The 21,261-nt window shown below is 38.5% G+C and overlaps 1 protein-coding gene across 2 annotated transcripts in view; it reads right to left on the reverse strand.

The window, feature by feature from the left end:
- Nucleotides 1-20,538, reverse strand: part of Ccdc178 (coiled-coil domain containing 178) — a 401,819-nt gene extending 381,281 nt beyond the window's left edge. Inside the window, exons 1-3 of one of the 2 annotated variants that reach the window (XM_087593662.1) lie at nt 20,471-20,538; nt 6,094-6,249; nt 3,801-3,884 (exon numbers count right to left, since the gene is read on the reverse strand). In XM_087593662.1, the coding sequence (XP_087449788.1) occupies nt 3,801-3,861 (61 nt within the window). In that variant the 5' untranslated portion in view covers nt 3,862-3,884; nt 6,094-6,249; nt 20,471-20,538. The remainder of the gene's footprint in view (nt 1-3,800; nt 3,885-6,093; nt 6,250-20,470) is intronic. The other variant, XM_087593663.1, reaches the window with a different exon arrangement.
- Between the last annotated feature and the right edge of the window lie 723 nt (nt 20,539-21,261).

A 21,261-nucleotide genomic window follows, 5' to 3' on the forward strand; every position in this document is an offset into this window, starting at 1 on the left:
GCTTCTGTAAGGCAAAGGACACTGTGGTTAGGACAAAACGGCAACCAACAGATTGGGAAAAGATCTTTACCAATCCTACAACAGATAGAGGCCTTATATCCAAAATATACAAAGAACTCAAGAAGTTAGACCGCAGGGAAACAAATAACCCTATTAAAAAATGGGGTTCAGAGCTAAACAAAGAATTCACAGCTGAGGAATGCCGAATGGCTGAGAAACACCTAAAGAAATGTTCAACATCTTTAGTCATAAGGGAAATGCAAATCAAAACAACCCTGAGATTTCACCTCACACCAGTGAGAATGGCTAAGTTCAAAAACTCAGGTGACAGCAGATGCTGGCGAGGATGTGGAGAAAGAGGAACACTCCTCCATTGTTGGTGGGATTGCAGACTGGTACAAACCATTCTGGAAATCAGTCTGGAGGTTCCTCAGAAAATTGGACATTGAACTGCCTGAGGATCCAGCTATACCTCTCTTGGGCATATACCCAAAAGATTCCTCAACATACAAAAGAGACACGTGCTCCACTATGTTCATCGCAGCCTTATTTATAATAGCCAGAAACTGGAAAGAACCCAGATGCCCTTCAACAGAGGAATGGATTCAGAAAATGTGGTACATCTACACAATGGAATATTACTCAGCTATCAAAAAACAACGAGTTTATGAAATTCGTAGGCAAATGGTTGGAACTGGAAAATATCATCCTGAGTGAGCTAACCCATTCACAGAAAGACATACATGGTATGCACTCATTGATAAGTGGCTATTAGCCCAAATGCTTGAATTACCCTAGATGCCTAGAACAAATGAAACTCAAGACGGATGATCAAAATGTGAATGCTTCACTCCTTCTTTAAATGAGGAAAAAGAATACCCTTGGCAGGGAAGGGAGAGGCAAAGATTAAAACAGAGACTGAAGGAACACCCATTCAGAGCCTGCCCCACATATGACCCATACATATACAGCCACCCAATTAGAGAAGATGGACGAAGCAAAGAAGTGCAGGCCTACAGGAACCGGATGTAGATCGCTCCTGAGAGACACAGCCAGAATACAGCAAATACAGAGGCGAGTGCCAGCAGCAAACCACTGAACTGAGAATAGGCCCCCGTTGAAGGAATCAGAGAAAGAACTGGAAGAGCTTGAAGGGGCTCGAGACCCCAAAAATACAACAATGTCAAGCAACCAGAGCTTCCAGGGACTAAGCCACTACCTAAAGACTATACATGGGGCTGGGGATTTAGCTCAGTGGTAGAGCGCTTACCTAGGAAGCGCAAGGCCCTGTGTTCGGTCCCCAGCTCCGAAAAAAAGAACCAAAAAAAAAAAAAAAAAAGACTATACATGGATTGACCCTGGACTCTGACCCCATAGGTAGCAATGAATATCCTAGTAAGAGCACCAGTGGAAGGGGAAGCCCTGGGTCCTGCTAAGACTGAACCCCCAGTGAACTAGACTATGGGGGGAGGGCGGCAATGGGGGGAGGGTTGGGAGGGGAACACCCATAAGGAAAGGGAGGGGGGAGGGGGATGTTTGCCCGGAAACTGGGAAAGGGAATAACACTTGAAATGTATATAAGAAATACTCAAGTTAATAAAAAAAAAATCAAAAAAAAATGATTCAGTAAGTTAAAAAGTAGTGATGAAAAAATATATGCTCAAAAAATTAAATACATTGAATATTATATTAATACATGACAACATAAAATTGGTAAAATTTTATATTATACTATTAAAATGAAATATGTAAAATAAAATTATTGAGATTATTATATAAAATCAAGTTATTATGTTAATTAACATGTTCATTAAGATAGAGCCAAATTTGACGGATGAAAGGAAAAACAGAAAAGGAACTACCAGTGAGAAGGTAAATAAATTTGCTTCATATTATCAGGATGTGAGAGACAAGAATTAGAAGAATGTAGACAGGAACTTAGTCACATAATCTATTACACAGATCTGATACACCGTAACCAAAATATTTCAAAGCATCAAAGAATGACTCAGCATCCAATTGCATCTAAAAGATGACTGTAGGTCTAAAAAATCTATATTCTGAAAGAAGAGAGGAGAGTGAAACTTGGCAATACACATCTTACATGCACTTTGAGAATCTACTGTCTAGAATATTAAAGCTATGTCAGCAGGAGGCTTCTTATCTGGAAAGCTAATTGCAGACTATTTCTGACTGCTAGAGTTGTAGTCATAAAAAATTAAACAGAACAAACCAAAACCCAAACCATGGGACCTACCCACGGTGTATGAATGCCTGAAAATCATTTTCGTGATAATAAAGCCTACTTGATAGAAACCAACTGGAAACGTTCCATTGCTCCCCTTTATTGTATCACTTTGTTTTTCTTTCTTTTTCTTTTTACTTAATCAGAGCTGGAGGCCAAACTCAAGGCCTCTCACGTGGCGAATAAGCTTTGCTACAGTCCAAAGAACTATGCCTTAAAAGTTTCTGTATCTTCTATTAGCAGTAAGGTAAGAAAATCCCAGATGCAAACTGTAGTGTGAACACACCTCATACATACTTTCATTCTGTATAATGAAACATATGATATAAAGCTAATAAATAAAAATTTACATCCATTATTTATATTTTAACTAACGTAGATATGATTGTACTGTGAAATACCATTTTGTGCTTGGTAAAATTATAGCCTTGAATTTTAATTTTATGCTCTGTTTTGTAAAAATATACTTTGATTACAAAGTTAAAATTAATTGTATTATAACTGATTGTCCAAAAAGAATTCATAAATACGAGTCATATGAAAACACTGCTAGCATGTACAAAATAGCATAGCTACAACAATTTGTAAAACTTTGATAATTTCATTTATTGTTTATTTCAATGAGGACAAGGACAAATTACCCAATCAGTTGCTTATTTTTGGTATAATTAGTATTTTGGTTTGACCACAATAGTCTCATTGGGACTGAAAAAACAGGAAAGGTCAACTAGGGTTGTTAATAAAAATACTGAATACAGTGCACAAAATGCCTTATATCGTGCTCTTGTGATCATCACAAATAATGATAGATGTTTTTAAGAGTTTAATGCATAATTATGTTCAATATGTCATTGTGAAAGATGGCTTTACACCTAAAACCTTGATGTTTTTGGATGAAATGTACAAGGATAAAGATAAGTTCCCAAGGCTTAGCAAAGCAGGGACATCTCAAAACCTTGCTTAAATGAGTTTAATGCTCTAGGCAATGGTTGGCTGGTGTACACAGAAAACAAAGAGTTTAGATATGGTGTGATGGACCCAGGGTTGATGTTTGAGTCAGCTCTTCCTAGCTCATGTTCCTCAACAAACCACAAAAGAACAATGGTATTGATATCTTTCTGGTAGTCATGGAAGCCAACTAAGGCAAATTGATGAATAATGCTATAAAATTTAACAAAATTTTTAGGACTTCAAAATATTCACTTAGCAACTTAACTGCTCTCTGGCAGTAGGAAATACAGCCATGATAGCCTCTCTCAAGCTACTGGGGAGAGATATAAACAGTTGATGGACATGCGCCTGGAAGAGCTGACGCAAGCATACTACAGCCCTGTATAGTTCAGTGTGTCACCAAGTAGTAAGTGTCACAGCACAAAAGAGAGAAGAAAAATTCAGACAGTAGGAATCTGTGAGCCTGTGCACTCATCTGGGTCATCTCCCTTTCCTTGCCACGGCAAGTTCTGGCTTTGTAAATTCCAACCTTTCTGTGCAGTTGCCATCTGCTATGAGTCACCATGTTCTGTTTGCAAAGAAAAGTAACTCCAGAGGAAATCACCTGTCTTTGATGTATCCTCATTGGTGCTAGGTTGAGCTGCATTTTTCTCGTTTTCTGGCATGATTTTTGACAGTATTCTAAAACCTAATTAAAAATAAAAGTATTTTAATATCATGAATCAAAGTTAGTCTGCATCTCACTAGTCATCAGTTTAAAAAACTGGCAGTGTAAGAATGAAATTCTACTATCATAGAATATATTACACATCTATAAAATTAACAGAAAATTTTGTTAAATCATAAGGAATTAGATAAACTATCAAACACGTATCCAATCCCAGTGGCCAGGCCTAAACATATACTCATACGTGCAACACTAAATGGATTCAGCAAATTGTATTTATTTATTTTATATATAAGTAAAATATCAGAAGATAAAAGAGGAAGCCTGGCATGTCGTACTAATAGAAGAGCAAAGTGGAAACAATAAAAAAAAGTATGACCATCAGAATGACTAAAATAAAACTCCAGCTTCTAGCAGAGATGTAGAGAAACTTGGTCACTAGTCCTTGTTGTTAGATTATAAAATAGTTTAGGTACTCTGGAAAATAGTTTTGAAGTTTCTATTAACATTAGTAGCAAAGAACTTGCCGAACTGAATCAATAATTGTGCTCTTGAATATTTACCCAAGAAAGAACAGACATTTATTCACATATAACAATCAAAACTTGCTTACTATCTGAAATATCATTTAGAAACTAAACTGACATCATGATATACAATCCAGGAAAAAGGAACTGGGTGGAACAGACTATTTAAACTATTATATAAACAAACATTTGTATGAACCAAATTAAGATGTTGAATGAAATAACAAACTCTGTAACAAAGAACAGATTAATGATTGCCCCGACTAGACAGGAGTAACAGTTTATGTAGAAGAATAGATTGTATTGACAAGGATGTTGACTGTGTTGGCAGTTACACAGTGCTATACATCACTAATTTGTATACAAACACACACATGTCTACCAGCATTACTAGTAAAATTTGAATTTGTTATCTTGTTTGTATCAATATGGATTCTGCAGTGCTACTGCTATGCTATAAGATCATTGAGGTAGTCATTTGGCAGAAGAACACATCTTGTTTTGTATTGTTTTGCAGTCTTCTGTGAATCCATAATGATTTCAAGAAGTACTTGTTACATAGTCATAAATGAAAAGACAAACCATTGATGACTATAGAATTATTATACTAGAAGAGTTGATCCACGTAGAAGGACACGTCACATGGACCTGGCCTGGAAATGTAGCTCAGCTGGTAAAGTGCTAGTGTAGTATACACAAAGCTCTGGGTTCTAATCTTAGTAATACTGTGTAATTGGGTGTGATGACACACACCTATAAACGTAGCATTTGGAAGATGTAGTCAAATAAGTAGGAGGTTAAGGTCATCCTCAGCTATGCAGCAAGTTTAAGACTAGCCTTGATATGGGAGTCTTCATTAAAAAATTAGCTAATACACCACAATAAAATTTAGAACACATTTTGTCCAATGATCATATATGTAGATATATGATATAGATACATATATATTATATACATTCATGTTTATGCATATGCATAAATGTGGTCTTCTCTAAATTGTAGATTCTTCATTTTTTCTACCTTTTATCCTCTTAGTTCCACCTCTATAACACTAGATAGGGGAGAAAGAAGAATAGAGGAGGGAAGACAGGGTGGAGACGGGAGACAAATGGAGGGAGGAGTCTAGTTTTGAATCTAATTTTTTCTTTTGTTTCTTGTTTGAGAAACCTCAACCAATATCCTAAACAACCAACAACCTCCAAACCCACATATTGGGGTACTAACATTTATATATCCTCTGAAAACTCCCCAGAATTTCAAATGTCAGACAATACCAGAAACTAGCTGTGCCTGACAAAACCATACTTCTGCTAGAGCATGAGGCAAATCACATTCAGCTTCTGCAGACTATCCTAAGCAGCCCCATTTCCCCCCACACCTGGGATTAAAATGAAAACATGTTCTTACAATAGTCTTTTTAAAGAAACCAAAATTCCAAAATCTTTACTACAAATAAGTAGTTGAAGATGCTCTCAGAAGTCCTCCTGGAGGAAGTGTCATCTAACCATAATAAACTGAGATATGCACTATGTCATTTGCAGGAAAGAATTTCCCATACACAGTTAATGAAGACACGTAGCTCCTAAAACAAGAACATGCTCAGAATGTCCCAGAAATGGAAACGGCAACTAATTATTAATTCTAGAACCAGTTATAATGTAAACATATAAATTCAAAGCAACAAAGGATCTATTGTACTTCACCTGACAATTTTTCAAAAGTCTCCTGCCTGGAATCCTCAGGCTTTCTTCATTCAAATCAGACAGCTTGTTGGCCTGCCAGAAAGTTGGAAATCTTTCATCCTTCACAGTTCTTGGTAGAACTTCTCTTTTCTCTGTATTTTCACACCATACTGAGAGCTAAGATTTAAAACATATTGAAGGTCATGATTCAAACAAAATGTATGTAAATTATTCTAAAAGTTATCCACTCCCCATAGCATGTTGAGTAAAGGCAGAAATGAGCACACAATGTAAGTTCCAATGGTCAAGAATGACAGCAGGCAGAAATCAATAGTCTTAACCCTGAGCAGGGTCCATAGTCAGAATGGCATATTCAAAAAATAGAATGACTAATAGAAAGAGTTTCTTCTATAGTTGTGGGGAAGAGAAACCCAGGGTTTCCAAGAATCATAAAGGCAGCATTTCTAGCAGAGATAATGGGAGCTGGGGAGAGGCGTTCTGAGAAATCACGAGGATTGACATTCCAATCCCTAGCACCCACTTAAACGATGGGGAACAGGAGATGGAGAGGTGCCTTCCTGCTCTCCCCCATAGTACCAGAGTTCAGTTTCCAGCATGCATATTAGGACCCGAATACTCACCGATACTTCTAACTCTAGGGGATCTAACTTACTTTTCTGGCCTCCAACACGACTGCACACAGCATAAGCCTACATGTATGCACATATAACTGAAAATAATTTTTTAATGAGAAATTATCAGCTTGTACGTTTAACCTTAAAATTGAGGATGTGGAGACAAGACAATTCCAAGGCTCACTGGCCAACAACTCTACCCTACTAGGATGAACTGCAGGTTCAGTGAGAGATCCTGTCTCACAATATAAGGTAGAGAGTCCTAGAAGACAGATGCCTTTAATCCCTGGCGTCCACACCTGCAGACACACAGCTGTAAATACACCCATATTCACTACATACCCCCAACTGTCCCCAGGCCCACACACACACTAGAAGGAAACATTATGGGATCTACCCCTTGTTGTCCATGAATGACCTATGGGGGACATAAGTGTTATCAGAATTCTCTGGGCTGCAGTCTCACTCCCCTTTCTCAGTTATTTCATTTACTCCACATCTTGGCAGTGTGAATGTGTTAGGAAGTTTGGTTGCTGACATTTTGAGTTTTATGTTAGAGAGCCTTGGTCTTCAAAAGGAGCTAACTTTCTCTGATTTGAGTCCAGTTGCCCTCACAGGATTTTAATTATTCTTACTCGAATCATGTATTTATACTCTCACCCATTCCAGACATTGTTGCCAAGAAATTAGGATGCTAGCTGAAGTCTGAACTCATCCTCAATCCCTTGCCACAATTATAGCTCAGATGAAGTTGGCGTCTACCAACAAGGGCCTCACAATAATCATGGTGCAGATAGTAGGGAACAGAGAGAGAAGGAAATTTGAGCTGCCATATATGTAGCTTCTGTTCCAAAACTGGAGTCTGAGTGACAGACAGGTGGTGGGCTACACTGTAAGGAAGATTATTTTGGAGGGCATGCAGAGATAATTCTGGTAATTTGCATTAGAAATGGCAACGAAGCTAAAAAGAATTACTTTCTTAGGGATGATGCAGAAAGAATTCATGAAGGATCAGGGATCTTAGATCGGATTGTCTTACCCACTTTGATGTTAACTGTTGCCAGTTCTACTCCATCCAGTCACTGATCCACTTACCAAGATTTAGCATGCATCTTGTTTAGATCATTGTCTTACATTTTAGCCAAATAGGGACGAATTATCTAATCTGGACCTTGAAAGCATATTTATCAATTTTGATTAAATTTTATACTTATTTACTACTAGAAAGAAATTTTACATGGGGTTGAGATGTTACAGATCTGGGATACAGGTAGAGTATCTTTAGTTACATAATCATCACCCTGTGCTTTGTCGTCTACACTGTACCTATGCCATCTACTGAGGCCAGCCACAAGTCCAAGTCCACCACTGCTTTGTGTACTCATCTGGTTCTACTGAGGTTTCTGTGTGAGATTAGCCCTTACAGGAAGACATCTGCCTTCTTCTCCAAGGACTTTAACAACTCAGTAATTCAGCCTCATGCTGCATTTAATATGTAGTTTTCTGAACCAATCTGTCAATGTATGTTATTCCCACTGATTTGAAGATTTGATACCCACCCCCTTTCTCTCTCCAACTCCTTGCTTCTCACTCACTCCAATTTTCTGCCATTAAAGTTTAGCAGAATTAAGAATAATTGAATTATGAATAGTAAATTTTTTCTGAAAACATGATTTCTTCTGTCAAAATTGAGTTACTAACTAACACATAAAGAAAAATTACAGGACTATATGTATATTTTATAAAACTTAAAGACAAGACTTTCTTAGTCTTGATTCAATCATCATGATCCAATGTGATGATTTCCAAAGATATTTCAGAAAACAATGAAAAATATATTTGTCAAATACAGCAAAACAATGAACGCAATATTGAACATGCACCCATCAAATTCTCACATTTTTCTCACACATTCTACACATTGTAGAATCTTATTTGAGAAAATTCACAACACAGAGCAAGCAAATAATTCATGACTTCTGAATTCAATTTTACTATTGACTTTATATTTTATCTTTATCATGTCCAATTGCATTAAGACATATTACACAGTACATCTCATGGTTTTGACAAAGCAACGCACATCTTCCACAAGATTAAATGCCATCTTTCCCCTATAAATCAAGTTAGAGCCAAGGCAGTTTTTATACATACTCTCAAATACATCTAAGATTGTATCCAGAACTTGTCTATGTGGAATGATGAACCCTCCATCTTCTGATAGTGACTTGAGACAGAAAATGACAAACAACTCAAATCTTTCATGATGTTAAGTTATTTCATAGGTAAATATCACATATTATATCCAGGTTCACCTCCTAGTCACATCACACAGTTTTATAATGGGCAAACCGAGAAACACAGCATCTGACAAAATACAACGTATTTCATGTGTAGGATTAGTAACTACTTCTTGCCTAAAATGTATTCTCACAAATTATGGCAAAGATGAAGTTTCAAAATTAAATGAAATTAATGACTTTCTAAGCTAGAAAATGCATTCTATTTTCAGAACTGTTTTTCCCCTCCAAAAATGTGCATTTTGGTTCTGTTTATTTAGAATTTCAATAATTATTTATTAACCTATTCTGTGCATTTCTGACATGTATTGTAGGTGATACAAAAATTATATGCACCAATCCTTTCCCTAGAAAAATTGGAATGTAGTATACATGCATCCATTTCTCACATCAGGCTGATGGTCTCATATTAAAGTTGTCCCCAAAATCCAATAAATAAATACTCTTGGGAAGACTCTGTCTCTGGGCAGCTCAGAGGCAGCTTTGGCCAGAAATCTAACTCCAGATACACCTACTAGGGAGACTGGCAAAGTCTCAGGGGGGGACCATAGTTTGTATTCCTGCAGTAAAATAAAATAAATCTCAGAACTCCTTAATATGCTGTTTTGTGTATTAAAATGATAACACTATATAGTGCATTACTTAATCATTTACATGGAAGCCTGGTTGAATGGAATCATTGGGAGTAATTACAGTTCCTGGTTAAGATTCCAGAACTACATGGTCTCAAAAAAACAGATAGATTAAAAAGCTCAAATTAAAAAGAATAAGATAAACATAGATGAAACTATAGAAAGATAAAATGAGAAAGGTCTCTTTCAGGATGCCACTAAAAATACACGCATGCATGCAAACTTGAGTGCTGTGACGTCATACAACAATTCAGCTATTTATCTAAAGTCGTCTTACAAACCACGAAGGTACCCTGATTAAATATTAGTAACAAAGGATTTTTTTGTGTGAGAGACTGAAGGATTAGAGCAAGATGAAACAGTCAAGAAGAAAATATGAACACATGTTGAAGAGTTACCAGTCACCGTAAAACACGCACCCACAGAGAATGGGTCGAACTAACAAAGGGGCAAAGCTGCGTCCACTGAAGGAATAGCATGAAGTACCCTTCCTCATAGAATTTATAAAAATATTTCAAAAATTAAGTCATTGCAGAGCAAGATATACTAGAGATTAGGAAAGGACAGAGCACTAAAGCCATCTTTTCATTCTATGGGCAGTCACTTTATCTGAACCTTTTAAAGGAGAGAAAATAATGTATAATACAAACAATATACACTCCTCTTTAAGAGAACCATAAATGTTTTCAAATGACCTTTTCTATACAGAAAACTATCCCAAAAGAGACGTAATGTGAAGAAAGATCAGGTTCATCTATAAGTGTGTTCTATTGGGGGAGGGTAAGCACTAATCTTTGTCTCTCTTCAAAGGAGAGGGGATATAGTGTTTTCATCAGAAATCCAAGCATAGAAGCCATTAGTTGTCCAACATAATCCTAAACTGAGTAATTAAGAAACTTTCCTCAAATAAAATTGAGGTAATTAATTAAGATGCATGATAAAGGGCAGCGACTATAAGCAACATTATGCTTTATACATTGAATTTATTTTAGCCACTTTGTTATATATGGGTCCACATAGAATTATCTCCTAATAGACCAATTAACCAAAGAGGAAAAAAAATTCAAATTGTCCTTGAGAAACAAATAAACTTTCTATTAGCTTTTAAGCCCGAACATAACAAACCTATTTGGGATTCAATTTATTCTAAGATTCCACTTTATCAACATATAATTAATTATCAGCAAATATAATATGAAACATATAATGAAGAAATTTTAAATAAATATTCTCCAGTTATTATGGGTTCTATTTAGGGACTGAGATAGAGACAATACTGTATGGTTCTGAGGAAACTAATTCTTCCTGGGTTCGTAGGAAAACTAGATGTTATGAGATTTTTTAAAGACAGTGTCAGGCCCACCATAAGCCTGTTTTTTTTGGAAGGGGGAGTAAATCAAGTCAGAATGTGCCATTTGCTCTTCCAGCTCTTCTCCTCTCCATGGCCACGAGGGAAACCGTGGTATAGAGACACCAAGATAGAGCAAACTCACCCTCAGTGGTGTGACACCATCAAAAAGAATAGCCTGTGTTCTGCCAGAGCATGTTGGCTTTATAAATTTTGCAACGTTAAGTTGAAGAGCTGATCAAAAGTACTTGCCAGTGATTTACAAACATTATTGTGTTTTTACACAATAATGAGGCAGAATGCTAATAATAGAAATACCTCCAGTTGTTGCCCACTGTCCTCAGAACTAAGAGGACAGACCACATCTAACTAAAATACAAGCAATCACCTCTTTTAACAAGTATAGTAGAGTACGGGGAAAATTATATTTTGGGAAATTCTCTTTGTTAAAAGCTAAGACACTATCGTATATAATTTTCACATATTCCTCGGAACATCTGTAGTGTGCACATTCTCAATTATGAACCTAATGAGTAGCTTTGCTTTTAAAATTCAAGAACCTCATCTCTCACCAAAGCAAGGGACTCTCTGCTTGTTTCAGTTCCGGCCATTGAAACACAGTTTACATCACTTCTCCTGTGTCCACAGCCTGCCAGGAGCAATTGCTGAACCAACATACACAAATTAGGACGTCCAAATGCATTTTCTAGCAGACACTAAAACAAATTCACAGCTATTGTGATGCAAATTTTGATATACAACTTCAAGTCACCTTGCTATGGGGTGCCACTGCCAGGGAGTGATATCAATGCCCCAGTTCGAAACTTAAGAGGAAGGACTGTTCAGTGCCTGCTTTGCCAAGTTTCTCCTTCATGCTGATGAAAACATGCTTGTGAAAACAGCTAGTCAGTCGAATGTGTAGACATGGCAGTTTGTACCAGGAAAGGACTGTGTGGTGGCTCATCTCAGGGTTAAAGCAGTAATAGTCTGGATTCCATTCAGTCTCTAATTCACAGTGTCCTGAACAGCAAGTGTAATGAGAGCTCATTTTTCCTAGGGTTGTAGAACAGTCACTTTTCTCACCATGTGAGAAAGCACCTGGCAAAAACAAAACAAAAAAGCAAAACAAAACACAAAACAACAACAACAACAATAACAAAAACACACCAAAAACCAAAGAACCTTAGGGAGTAAGGGTTTATTTTAGTTCACACCTTAAGAAGAAAAATGGCACCTGGTGGCAGGGAAGGCATGGTTATAAGAATGCGAGACCACCAGTCTCTGTGTCTGCAATTGGGAAGTAAACAACAGAAAATATGTAGGCTAGGCTAGGCTAGAAAACTTTAAGACCCACTCCCATTGACACACTTCTTCCAGAGGGTTCTACTTCCAAGGTCTTCTAAATCCTTACAAAACACCCTACCAGCTGGGGAGTAAGTGCTCAAACACAGATGTCAACAAAGGGGCTTTCACATCTGAGTTTCAGGTTAAATCTCTACATCCGGAGACAGATATGGCTTAGCCCAAGGAGGCAGGATTCACAGTCGAGTGTACAGAACTCAGGGGTTGATTCTGAGGGTCTTTCTGCTGCATTAAGGCATGGCATGACGACTCCAACCATAATTACACCTGAGATGCTCAAACCAGCAGGGATCTAAGAAATCTAGAGCACTGGTGGTACACGAAGTTGGAGAGATGGCATGGCAAAAGGGTGCTAAGTGGGCCTGAGGACCACACAGCAAAGAAAGCCCCAGAAGTTTAGCAGAGCTTGCTTTGATTGTGTATGAGGAAAGCACGAAGTTACTGACCTCCTGGGGTGGGAGCTTGAAGGACTTGGAAAGCAGGGCCTGAGGTCTAGACCTTCTACCCAAAAAACATGTTGCTCACGGGACTACATTTCTTTTATCAGAATTTTTCTAGAGATTGTTAAGGTCACTTAAGGAAGGTGGCTATATATTTTCCACCTACATTTTAACATTTAATTTAATTTCATCTTCCCTCTCTCCTTCTCCCCCTTCCCCTACACACGTACTCCCCTCTCTTCCTATTTCTCTTCCTCTTCTCCCCTCTCTCTCTGTTAAAAGAGCCCAAATGCACATGCATTGCCTTTTTTCAAATATTAAGGAAATAAATATTGACAATTGCTTTTCCTTGATTAACGCGATGTTAAGGAAACAGAAGATTAATAAGTGTCTTATGACAAAGACTGACGTTATTAACTTTTCTGAGGTTATAGCTAAACAACAACAAAGTCAGTATTTTACATTAATTTGGAAATTTGAATCTGTCTGTTGTGTGGAGATAGTGCGTTTCACTGAGCTAGTCCTTTGTAAAGACCTTTTAGGATTTAAAGATTGGATAACCCCCGAGTAATCCCCCATTTTCCTACAGACTCGGCTTCTGTTATTCTACTGAGAATTGTTACCCAGGGCTGATTTCCCTAATTTTGCAAAAGGATACCTAGACATTGGCAGAGCGTCTCCTCCAGGGTGTATCAGGTTTTTTTGTGCATCAAGATTCCCTAAATGATCTTCTTCAATACGTAGACTACCGAATTAATGCAAAGCACATGTTGCTAAATAAGAAAGAATTCTATCTCATGTGAGTTCCAAAATTAAAATCTAATAAATGTGGAAAGACTAAGTCCCCTTAAATGTGACCTCAGCAGAAGGTCACAGGGTCTTTCCTGGCTGCCGAGCCTGAGTGCTAAATTAGAAACAGGTAACTCTGTGTTTTATCCGTTCCTAACCATCACTCAAGTTTTAGCCCCTGGTTCCTTGCCAGAGCCCAGGGAATGATCTGCAGGGAAAGAAAATATGAGGCTGAACCCAGTCAGAAAATGAGGAGTCCAGGGAAGTCGGACAGTGAGGCTTCATTTCCTCTTAAGCGCTACAAACCATTAGTTGAGAAAATTTAATAAAATGTTGAGGTTTCCTGTTAGAGATTTCATTCCAAACAGTGGGGTCCCTCAATGGCAGCCCACTCCATGACTACCTATAGTTTAACAGCAATCACACCAGGGCGTCTTTGACTCATAGAAAGGTATGCTTTCCTATACATTTTGGAAAGAATGTCACTGTAGTCATCATGATGACATGAGGCAAAAAAGTCACTGACAAATGACTGCTATAGAGTTATTTTAAATATAATACAGATTTTTAAAAAATTATTTGGGTTTAGAAAGATATCAACATTTATCATCTTTTCCTACAGGCTGTGTATTTTGTATACTGAGTGATCTGTTAGTATCCAGAATAGAAATTAAAAAAATCCACCAAGGACTTGAGGTGCAGCTCAGTAAATCAAGTCCTTGCTTCTCAAAAATGAGGACCTGAGTCTGGATCCTTACTACCCCCAAGTGGGTGTGGCAGTACACATCTGTGACCTTAGCGCTGGTGGAAAAGAAGACAGGAGAATCCCTTGGGCTCAGTGGCCATCCAGCCAAGCCAAATCAGTGAGTTTCAGTCTCAGTGAGAGACTCTGGAGACTGGGCTGGAGCAAGCTCAGTCAATAAAAGTGATCGACTTCAAGGCCATTGAAAGGTCTGTCTCAAAAAATAAAAGTGCTAAAAAGAACTGGCCGGGTAGTCTAGCCAAATCAGTTAGTTTTGTGATCATTGAGAGACCCTGTCTCAAAACTTAAGGTAAAGAATGATTGTTTCCACGTGTATCTCCTCACATACTTTATACACCACACATATAGAGTCTACAGACACTATACATACATACACACACACACACACACACACACACACACACACACACACACACACACAGCAACTTCACAAATAATATAGCTATTGAGAAATCTTAAATCTAACTGGAAAAAACTAAATACGTTACTAATTCTCTATGTTCTTAAAATGTCAGTCAGGAGAAATAAGTTTTTATTTGCTGCCAAACAGTACAAAGCTATAAATAATATTATAATATAAATAATAGCACCAAGTAAGAAATCCATGCTCAGTAAGACAACAAACAAATAGAGTGCAATTTTACCATCTGGAGAATAAGGAAATCAACACTAATAAGAAACATCAGGGATTTATTACAAAAAAATTATGCCGAAAGCGTTTTAGAGTCATTTTCTACAAAATATTCAAATTAGTAGGTAAAGAGGTAAATTGTACACTACATATTTGGATGCCACTGGCACCATCTTATCCAACACCTTACGGCATAATATATGCTAAGTAATTTAAACTATCTTAGCTATGAATGCTATCATGCTGATATAGTTTGCTGCCATGCCACGAGGAACCAGTAACCATGAATAAAATGTTTCACTCAGTTATCCAGGCCCAGAAGGGTATTGGTTTGTTTCTGGTATTGTATTATAGAATTCAAAGAAATTAATAAATCTGAAACCGTTTGAAATATCAAGGAAACACAAACACAAAATAGGAGATGGAAGTGACAGGGGAGGGCAGGATAATGTAAACCGTGTAGGTCAAAGAATCCAGCAACCATTTGATATCACCATACCTGGGGAAACACAGGGGGATCGAAACAATTCCTATCCTTGCACGCCATCTTGAGAGCTCCACTCCCTCTCGTTATGTGAGAGTCTCGATGGAACAGAAGGGAGGGGATTAAGTGGAAAACACCTCCAAGTGTCTTACCACCCATTACACATCTTCAAAAGGCCCACCAACACTTTGATAATTCAGAAATCAAATTCCCATATCAGCAGCATTTCCTGCCACATCTTAGGATGCAGAAATCATTTCTCTCATCCATCTTTAAAGTCTCACAGTACTAGAGAAGCATGGCATACTCTAAGATATTTTCCAGAAGCATTGTTGGGCTCTGTGAGATAACAGTTCTAAAGTTTTAGGTTGAAGCAGTGATGATCATGGAGCAAAAAGGACAGGGGAAACCATAGCTTTTCATTTGTTGAATAAAATCTGTTCTATACAATAGATAATTAAATTTAAAAAAACCCTCTCAAGAGCCTGTCCAAGATTCCATGTTATTCAATATCATAGCCACTAAGCATCCCAAACCTTGAAGTCTTGGTTACATTATCCCCTGCTGAATCACAATTGCTTCTTGCAGTTTTGTCTACGGTAAACTGATTTGATACTGCTGTTCTAGAGGGTTCCAACTTCATATTGTTGCTATGTCTACTAACATGTATGTCCGCTATACATTGTCTGATCAACTTTCAAAATACAAAACTACAAAAGATCTCTATTTAACCAGTTGACTTCTCACAGTGACACAATAACTAGAAGATAGTTATAACACGGGCCCAATGGCCAGTACCACGCCACAGGGTGGTTATTGGATAAATGAACAGAAGCACAGCCATCGGAATTAGGGACAGAATTTTTTCAAGGAACAGTTACTAAAGTTTTCTTTGAAAGAATGACAGAAAAATAATTGTCTTTGCTGTCTGAGAGTCATCTCACTGAGCAGCAGCACAAGTGTCCTCATGGTAGATATCCAGACTCTCCACACCCTTTCTGCTGTGTCCCTTCCTGTCTCCATCCACTTGGTCACTGCATTCTAGCTTCTAAATTTTAATAATTTAATATCCAGGCCTCTCATCCAGCTTCCTCATTCTTAGTTATATAAATTTAACATTTTTCAAGCCCACGAAAGGAGAATGAATGTCTTTGGTTCTTGTGGGAAGATGTTTTGGTTAGTTATCTATATTTACAAAAATATGCCCTGAATTTGCAGAAAATGGAGCAAAATGTAAGTGCAGACAAACATTATAAAACAGGCTGAGGTCGTGGCAAAAATAGGGGATTAGGCAGTTTAGTGATGCACTAAAGACCGTAGCGTGTAAATCTGTTACATGTGGGATTAAATTCCTGGCAGGCCCCATCAGTAGCCATGAGACCTTGGAGAAGATAGTGAAAGTATGTGGAGTGCTGGCCTTTGCCTCCTGAAATTGAAAACAGTGGAAGAGATAATGCCTTATAATCCTACTACAAGGATTGAAGTAGCACACAAGACTGGAGAGATGGTGCTGCAGAAAAAGATCCTGCTTTTGCCAAACCTGATGACTTGATTTTGATCCCAGTCAGGCACATGATGGACGGAGAGAACAAACTTCTTCAAATTGTCCATTGACCTTCTCATGTTCAATGTATACACACACACACACACACACACACACACACACACACACACACACACACCAGAGATATAATAAAAACACTTACATAGACTAATCCAATGCATAGCATAGCATAAACACTTAATAAACATTAATTATTTAAACTGTTAACTGGGTTTTATCCACAAATTTTTTGTTTGTAAAACAATGGCTAGCTTTTTCAGGCCTCAGTTTTCTATTTTTATTGATGAGGGGTTTTGTTCATTCGTTTGTTTGTTTGTTTGTTTATGAACAGCAAAAGACCAAATTTCATGAAAATAGAACTTCAGTTTGAAACGTCTGTATCCATCCAACGCAAATAGAAACTTCATCAGTCAACTCAGAACATGTGGTCTATGTCATTGCTGCCACTTTCTTACCTGCCACTGTCTTTAATGCTAACTCAGAGCCCAAAAGAGAAAACCAAGCAAACCCAGAACTCTGCATGCTCCACACCTACTTAATTCTCCTCCAGCAGAGCATCATGTGAATCTTCCCACTATGTCACCAGAAAATGGTCACTTCTCATATGTACCTTTTGGTCTCTGCCCACCCAATCAGTGTAGACAACAGTGGCTGAGTCCAATTTTTAGAAAGTTCTTAATAAGTAGTCTCTATTTATTCTCATTTATATGAACTCTATCTACTTCTTTACACACCATTGAAACTGAGAACAAGAGCTCAGCACATACATTAGATTAAAGTGCAGTTGCCATGCAATCAGGGGAGACGGTGCCACAACTAGACTTCTTATGCTACCGAGCAAAACTCACAATCCTAGGAATGGAATCATCTTGTTGAGTCATTGACCAAAAAAGTCCCATAGACTATCACTGAAGCATCACAAGAACCTATGCAGAAGAAGTTGAAAGATTATAAGAGCCAGACGTGTGTAGGACTCCAAGGAAACAGTTGTTTTGTTTTGTTTTGTTTTGTTTTAAAGGAAGACTGATGCGGATGTTAGCTCATGGAGACGGTGATAGCTTGCACACCTACAAACACTCAAGCTAGACAAACTCTCAGCACAGAGACTTGGTTGGCACAATGTACCACGCCTAACAGAGAAGACACTTGCAACTTGATACCCTCTGGGAGAGAACAAAAACATCGGTTTTCTCTGCTAGAGTGTCCTGGAGTGTCACTAAGCATATCGACCACATGTCAGGGCAGATCCCATGCTCAGAAGGAGTTGGTTGACACAAAGGAAGCCCATGGGATTTTGCATGTGCTTTCTCTTTTGTTATCTTTAGCATTCTTTGTCTTTTTGGTTGGTTGGTTGGTTGGCTGGTTTTCTGAGAGAGTATTAACTTGGATGGGTAGAGACGTGGGAAGGAACTGGGAGGAATTGGGGAAGAGAAAATAGTGCAATCCAAATATATTACATGGGAAAAAGTCAAGAAAAAGACCTCAATATTAATTTTAAAATGAGTTAGCCAGGTGTAATGGTACACACCAGTAATTTTAACCCATGATAGGGGTAGGAAGTCACAAATTCAAGACAAGCCTGAACTATATAGCAAAGCCTTGTTTATAAATAACAAATCAGCGCTATTCTATGCTTTCTTACTGGCATGATTTTGCAGAAATTAGACTCTCAAATACCATTGCCGTTAGGGCTCAGATGCACAGAATCTGCTTGTAGTCATGCTGTTTTCCTACCAGGCATATCCAGATGATTACAGCACAATCAAACCAACTCTCTCAATCTATTTTTGCCAACAATGAATACACAATCTTCAACTACTTCACATATTCCAGCTGCTCAATCTGTTTTCCCTTAGTCATCGTCTATCTTCCTCCTTTCCATTTTCTGCGAGCTCCAGAGTCTAGAGTTTTAGCAATGAATATTCTCAGCAACTTTCAGTCCCATCTACCTAGGATACAAATGGGTAAAAAAAAAGCTACTGTTTTTATTTTATTTTAATGAAGAAGAGCTCACTTAAAACTCTTACTGGAGTCCGGAAGGTATATCAGATAAAGATGCTTGCTACCAAGCTGTATGATCTGAGTTAGAGCCTTGGAACCCACAATGGTGGAAGAAGAGAACTGATTCCAATATGTTGTCCTCTGACCTGCGCATATGTAACACACACACACACACACACACACACACACACACACACACACACACACACGCACACACACACACACGCACACACACACAACTGCTCTAAAATGGGAGGATGAATCCTCTGGGACAAAGAGAACCCTCTGGCATGTGTCTAGGTATTTTGCTTAGGTAAAAAGCTGGGAGGTGAATCCAGATCCCTTAGAAATCATATCTCTAATGTGATAGAAGAAGCCAGTGTAAGGATGCCTTCTATATTCAAAGCAGAACAGAAAGAAGGGTAGACACAGAATGTTCAATGGAGAGTAAAAAAGCCAGCAGGCCTCTGAGGGCTGCCCATCAGTTCAGTTAAGTCTCCGTGTCATGCTCTTGACAGTTGTGAGATGTATACTTACTGATAGAGGTCATAGAAAAGTCTTAAAAGTCAATAATTAAGCGAGGAGTATTGTATATTAAAGACAAAGTGGACTAGCCTCACGTAAACAGCTACAATTCCTACAAACTGCTGAATGTGCTTCTGAGATTCGCCATCTATTTCTCTCAGTTCTTACATTTGTAAGTGGTGGCTTAAATCCTATTTCCTCATCAGGTCCAAGAAACCACGAGGGATTAACAAGAGTCATGAACATTAGCAGGAACATTCTATGTGGGTCAAGAGGCCAAAAGTAATCGAAGCTAGAGTGTGCTGTGATCAGCACGACTGGCAGCTCCCTAGCCAGCCCACACACTTCCGGAGCAGAAGAATGTATGGAGAGCAACGGCCATGTGCTCTGACTTACATCAGGAAATAGCTGTGGGCTGGACCTGAGAGTGGCATTGGGACCTAGGGCAAGGGGGAACTGGTCATCACTTTCCTTCCAGGATGGAGATGTGGGCGTGGCTGATTTAATTGTTGCAGATTTAGAGTATACTTACTCTATTATATGTTATATTTTGTATTTCCGTGTTGAGAAATAGAAACCTCCCACCTGTCCCTAAGAAGCTATTTAATGGCGTTTAATGGGATCATTATTTTTAATTAAAACAAACAAAACGTCACACCATTTTCAAAAGAAGCCATTAGCAACTCTGAAGAATAACGATTGAGCTACTGTCAGGAAGCTTTGAAAGTGAGTGGAGTAAAAGTCCCAGACAGCATTCTGTTCCAGACAGGAAATTCTGCAGTCAAGGAGGACACAGTATCTCTTGACAGTCAAGGGATGAAAGAAAGGGTGTAGTAGTCCAGGGGCACTGCCGCCACCTTTTTGTGCAGAAGGCACTAGAAGGTCCATGATGCAAGCCGTGCAGGCGCCGCAGGCCCTACTCACCCTCTACGCCAGCTTTCGCTTCTCTGCTGTGGCGTCCGTCCGTTACTGGCTCGAGCCTCCCAGGCAGTCCAGTCTCCCTACTCCGCTGGGCCTCTCTCTCCACCTTTCTGGGCTGTCTCTCCTTCCCATTCTCTCTGCCTTTCCCAACCCTCCTCTCCCAACCCATCCAGAGACTTTTTCTCTGCTGCCTCAGACCCTGGATTGGCGGGCCTTGTGTGATGAGCTGCTCCTTGTTTATTTCCTCTTTAACTTGCTTGACAGAACTCCTTTCCCCTTCATGGGTTAACAAATGGGGATGAAACAAGGGCTCTTCCCATAGTAAGATATCATAGGATAGACAGCTGGAAGACCACATTGAGCATCTAAGAAGACTTTGGGACCTTGGTCCTGTCCTCTCCGAGACTTGCTAGCCTGTATTTTGTTTTGTGATCACTCCTTCACCGAGGAACTCTCAGCACTGGGTCTCTTTTCCCTAAGACACTGTGACCAGAAGACTGACTGTAAAATGTGAGCTCCCGGTGCAGTGTAGTTGATATTTAAGATAACTTTATACTGTTAGCTAACTGTTGGAGAGAAAAGGAAGTTGAATTCATTAATTCATTAACTCGTGCATTCTAATTTCTATGTCAGGAATGAAGTAAGGAAAGGGATTGCTTCATTCTGACAAGCCATTTGTATAAGGGTTTGTTTCTAACAAAATATGTTTGAAGTGTTGCTTCAACTCATAAAACACTAGGAAATATAAATTATATGTACCCAAGTTTTGTGTCTTTTCTATGAATATATTCTAT

This window comes from Rattus norvegicus, chromosome 18, assembly GCF_021556685.1.
Source record: "Rattus norvegicus strain SHRSP/BbbUtx chromosome 18, alternate assembly SHRSP_T2T, whole genome shotgun sequence".
Lineage (NCBI taxonomy): Eukaryota > Metazoa > Chordata > Mammalia > Rodentia > Muridae > Rattus > Rattus norvegicus.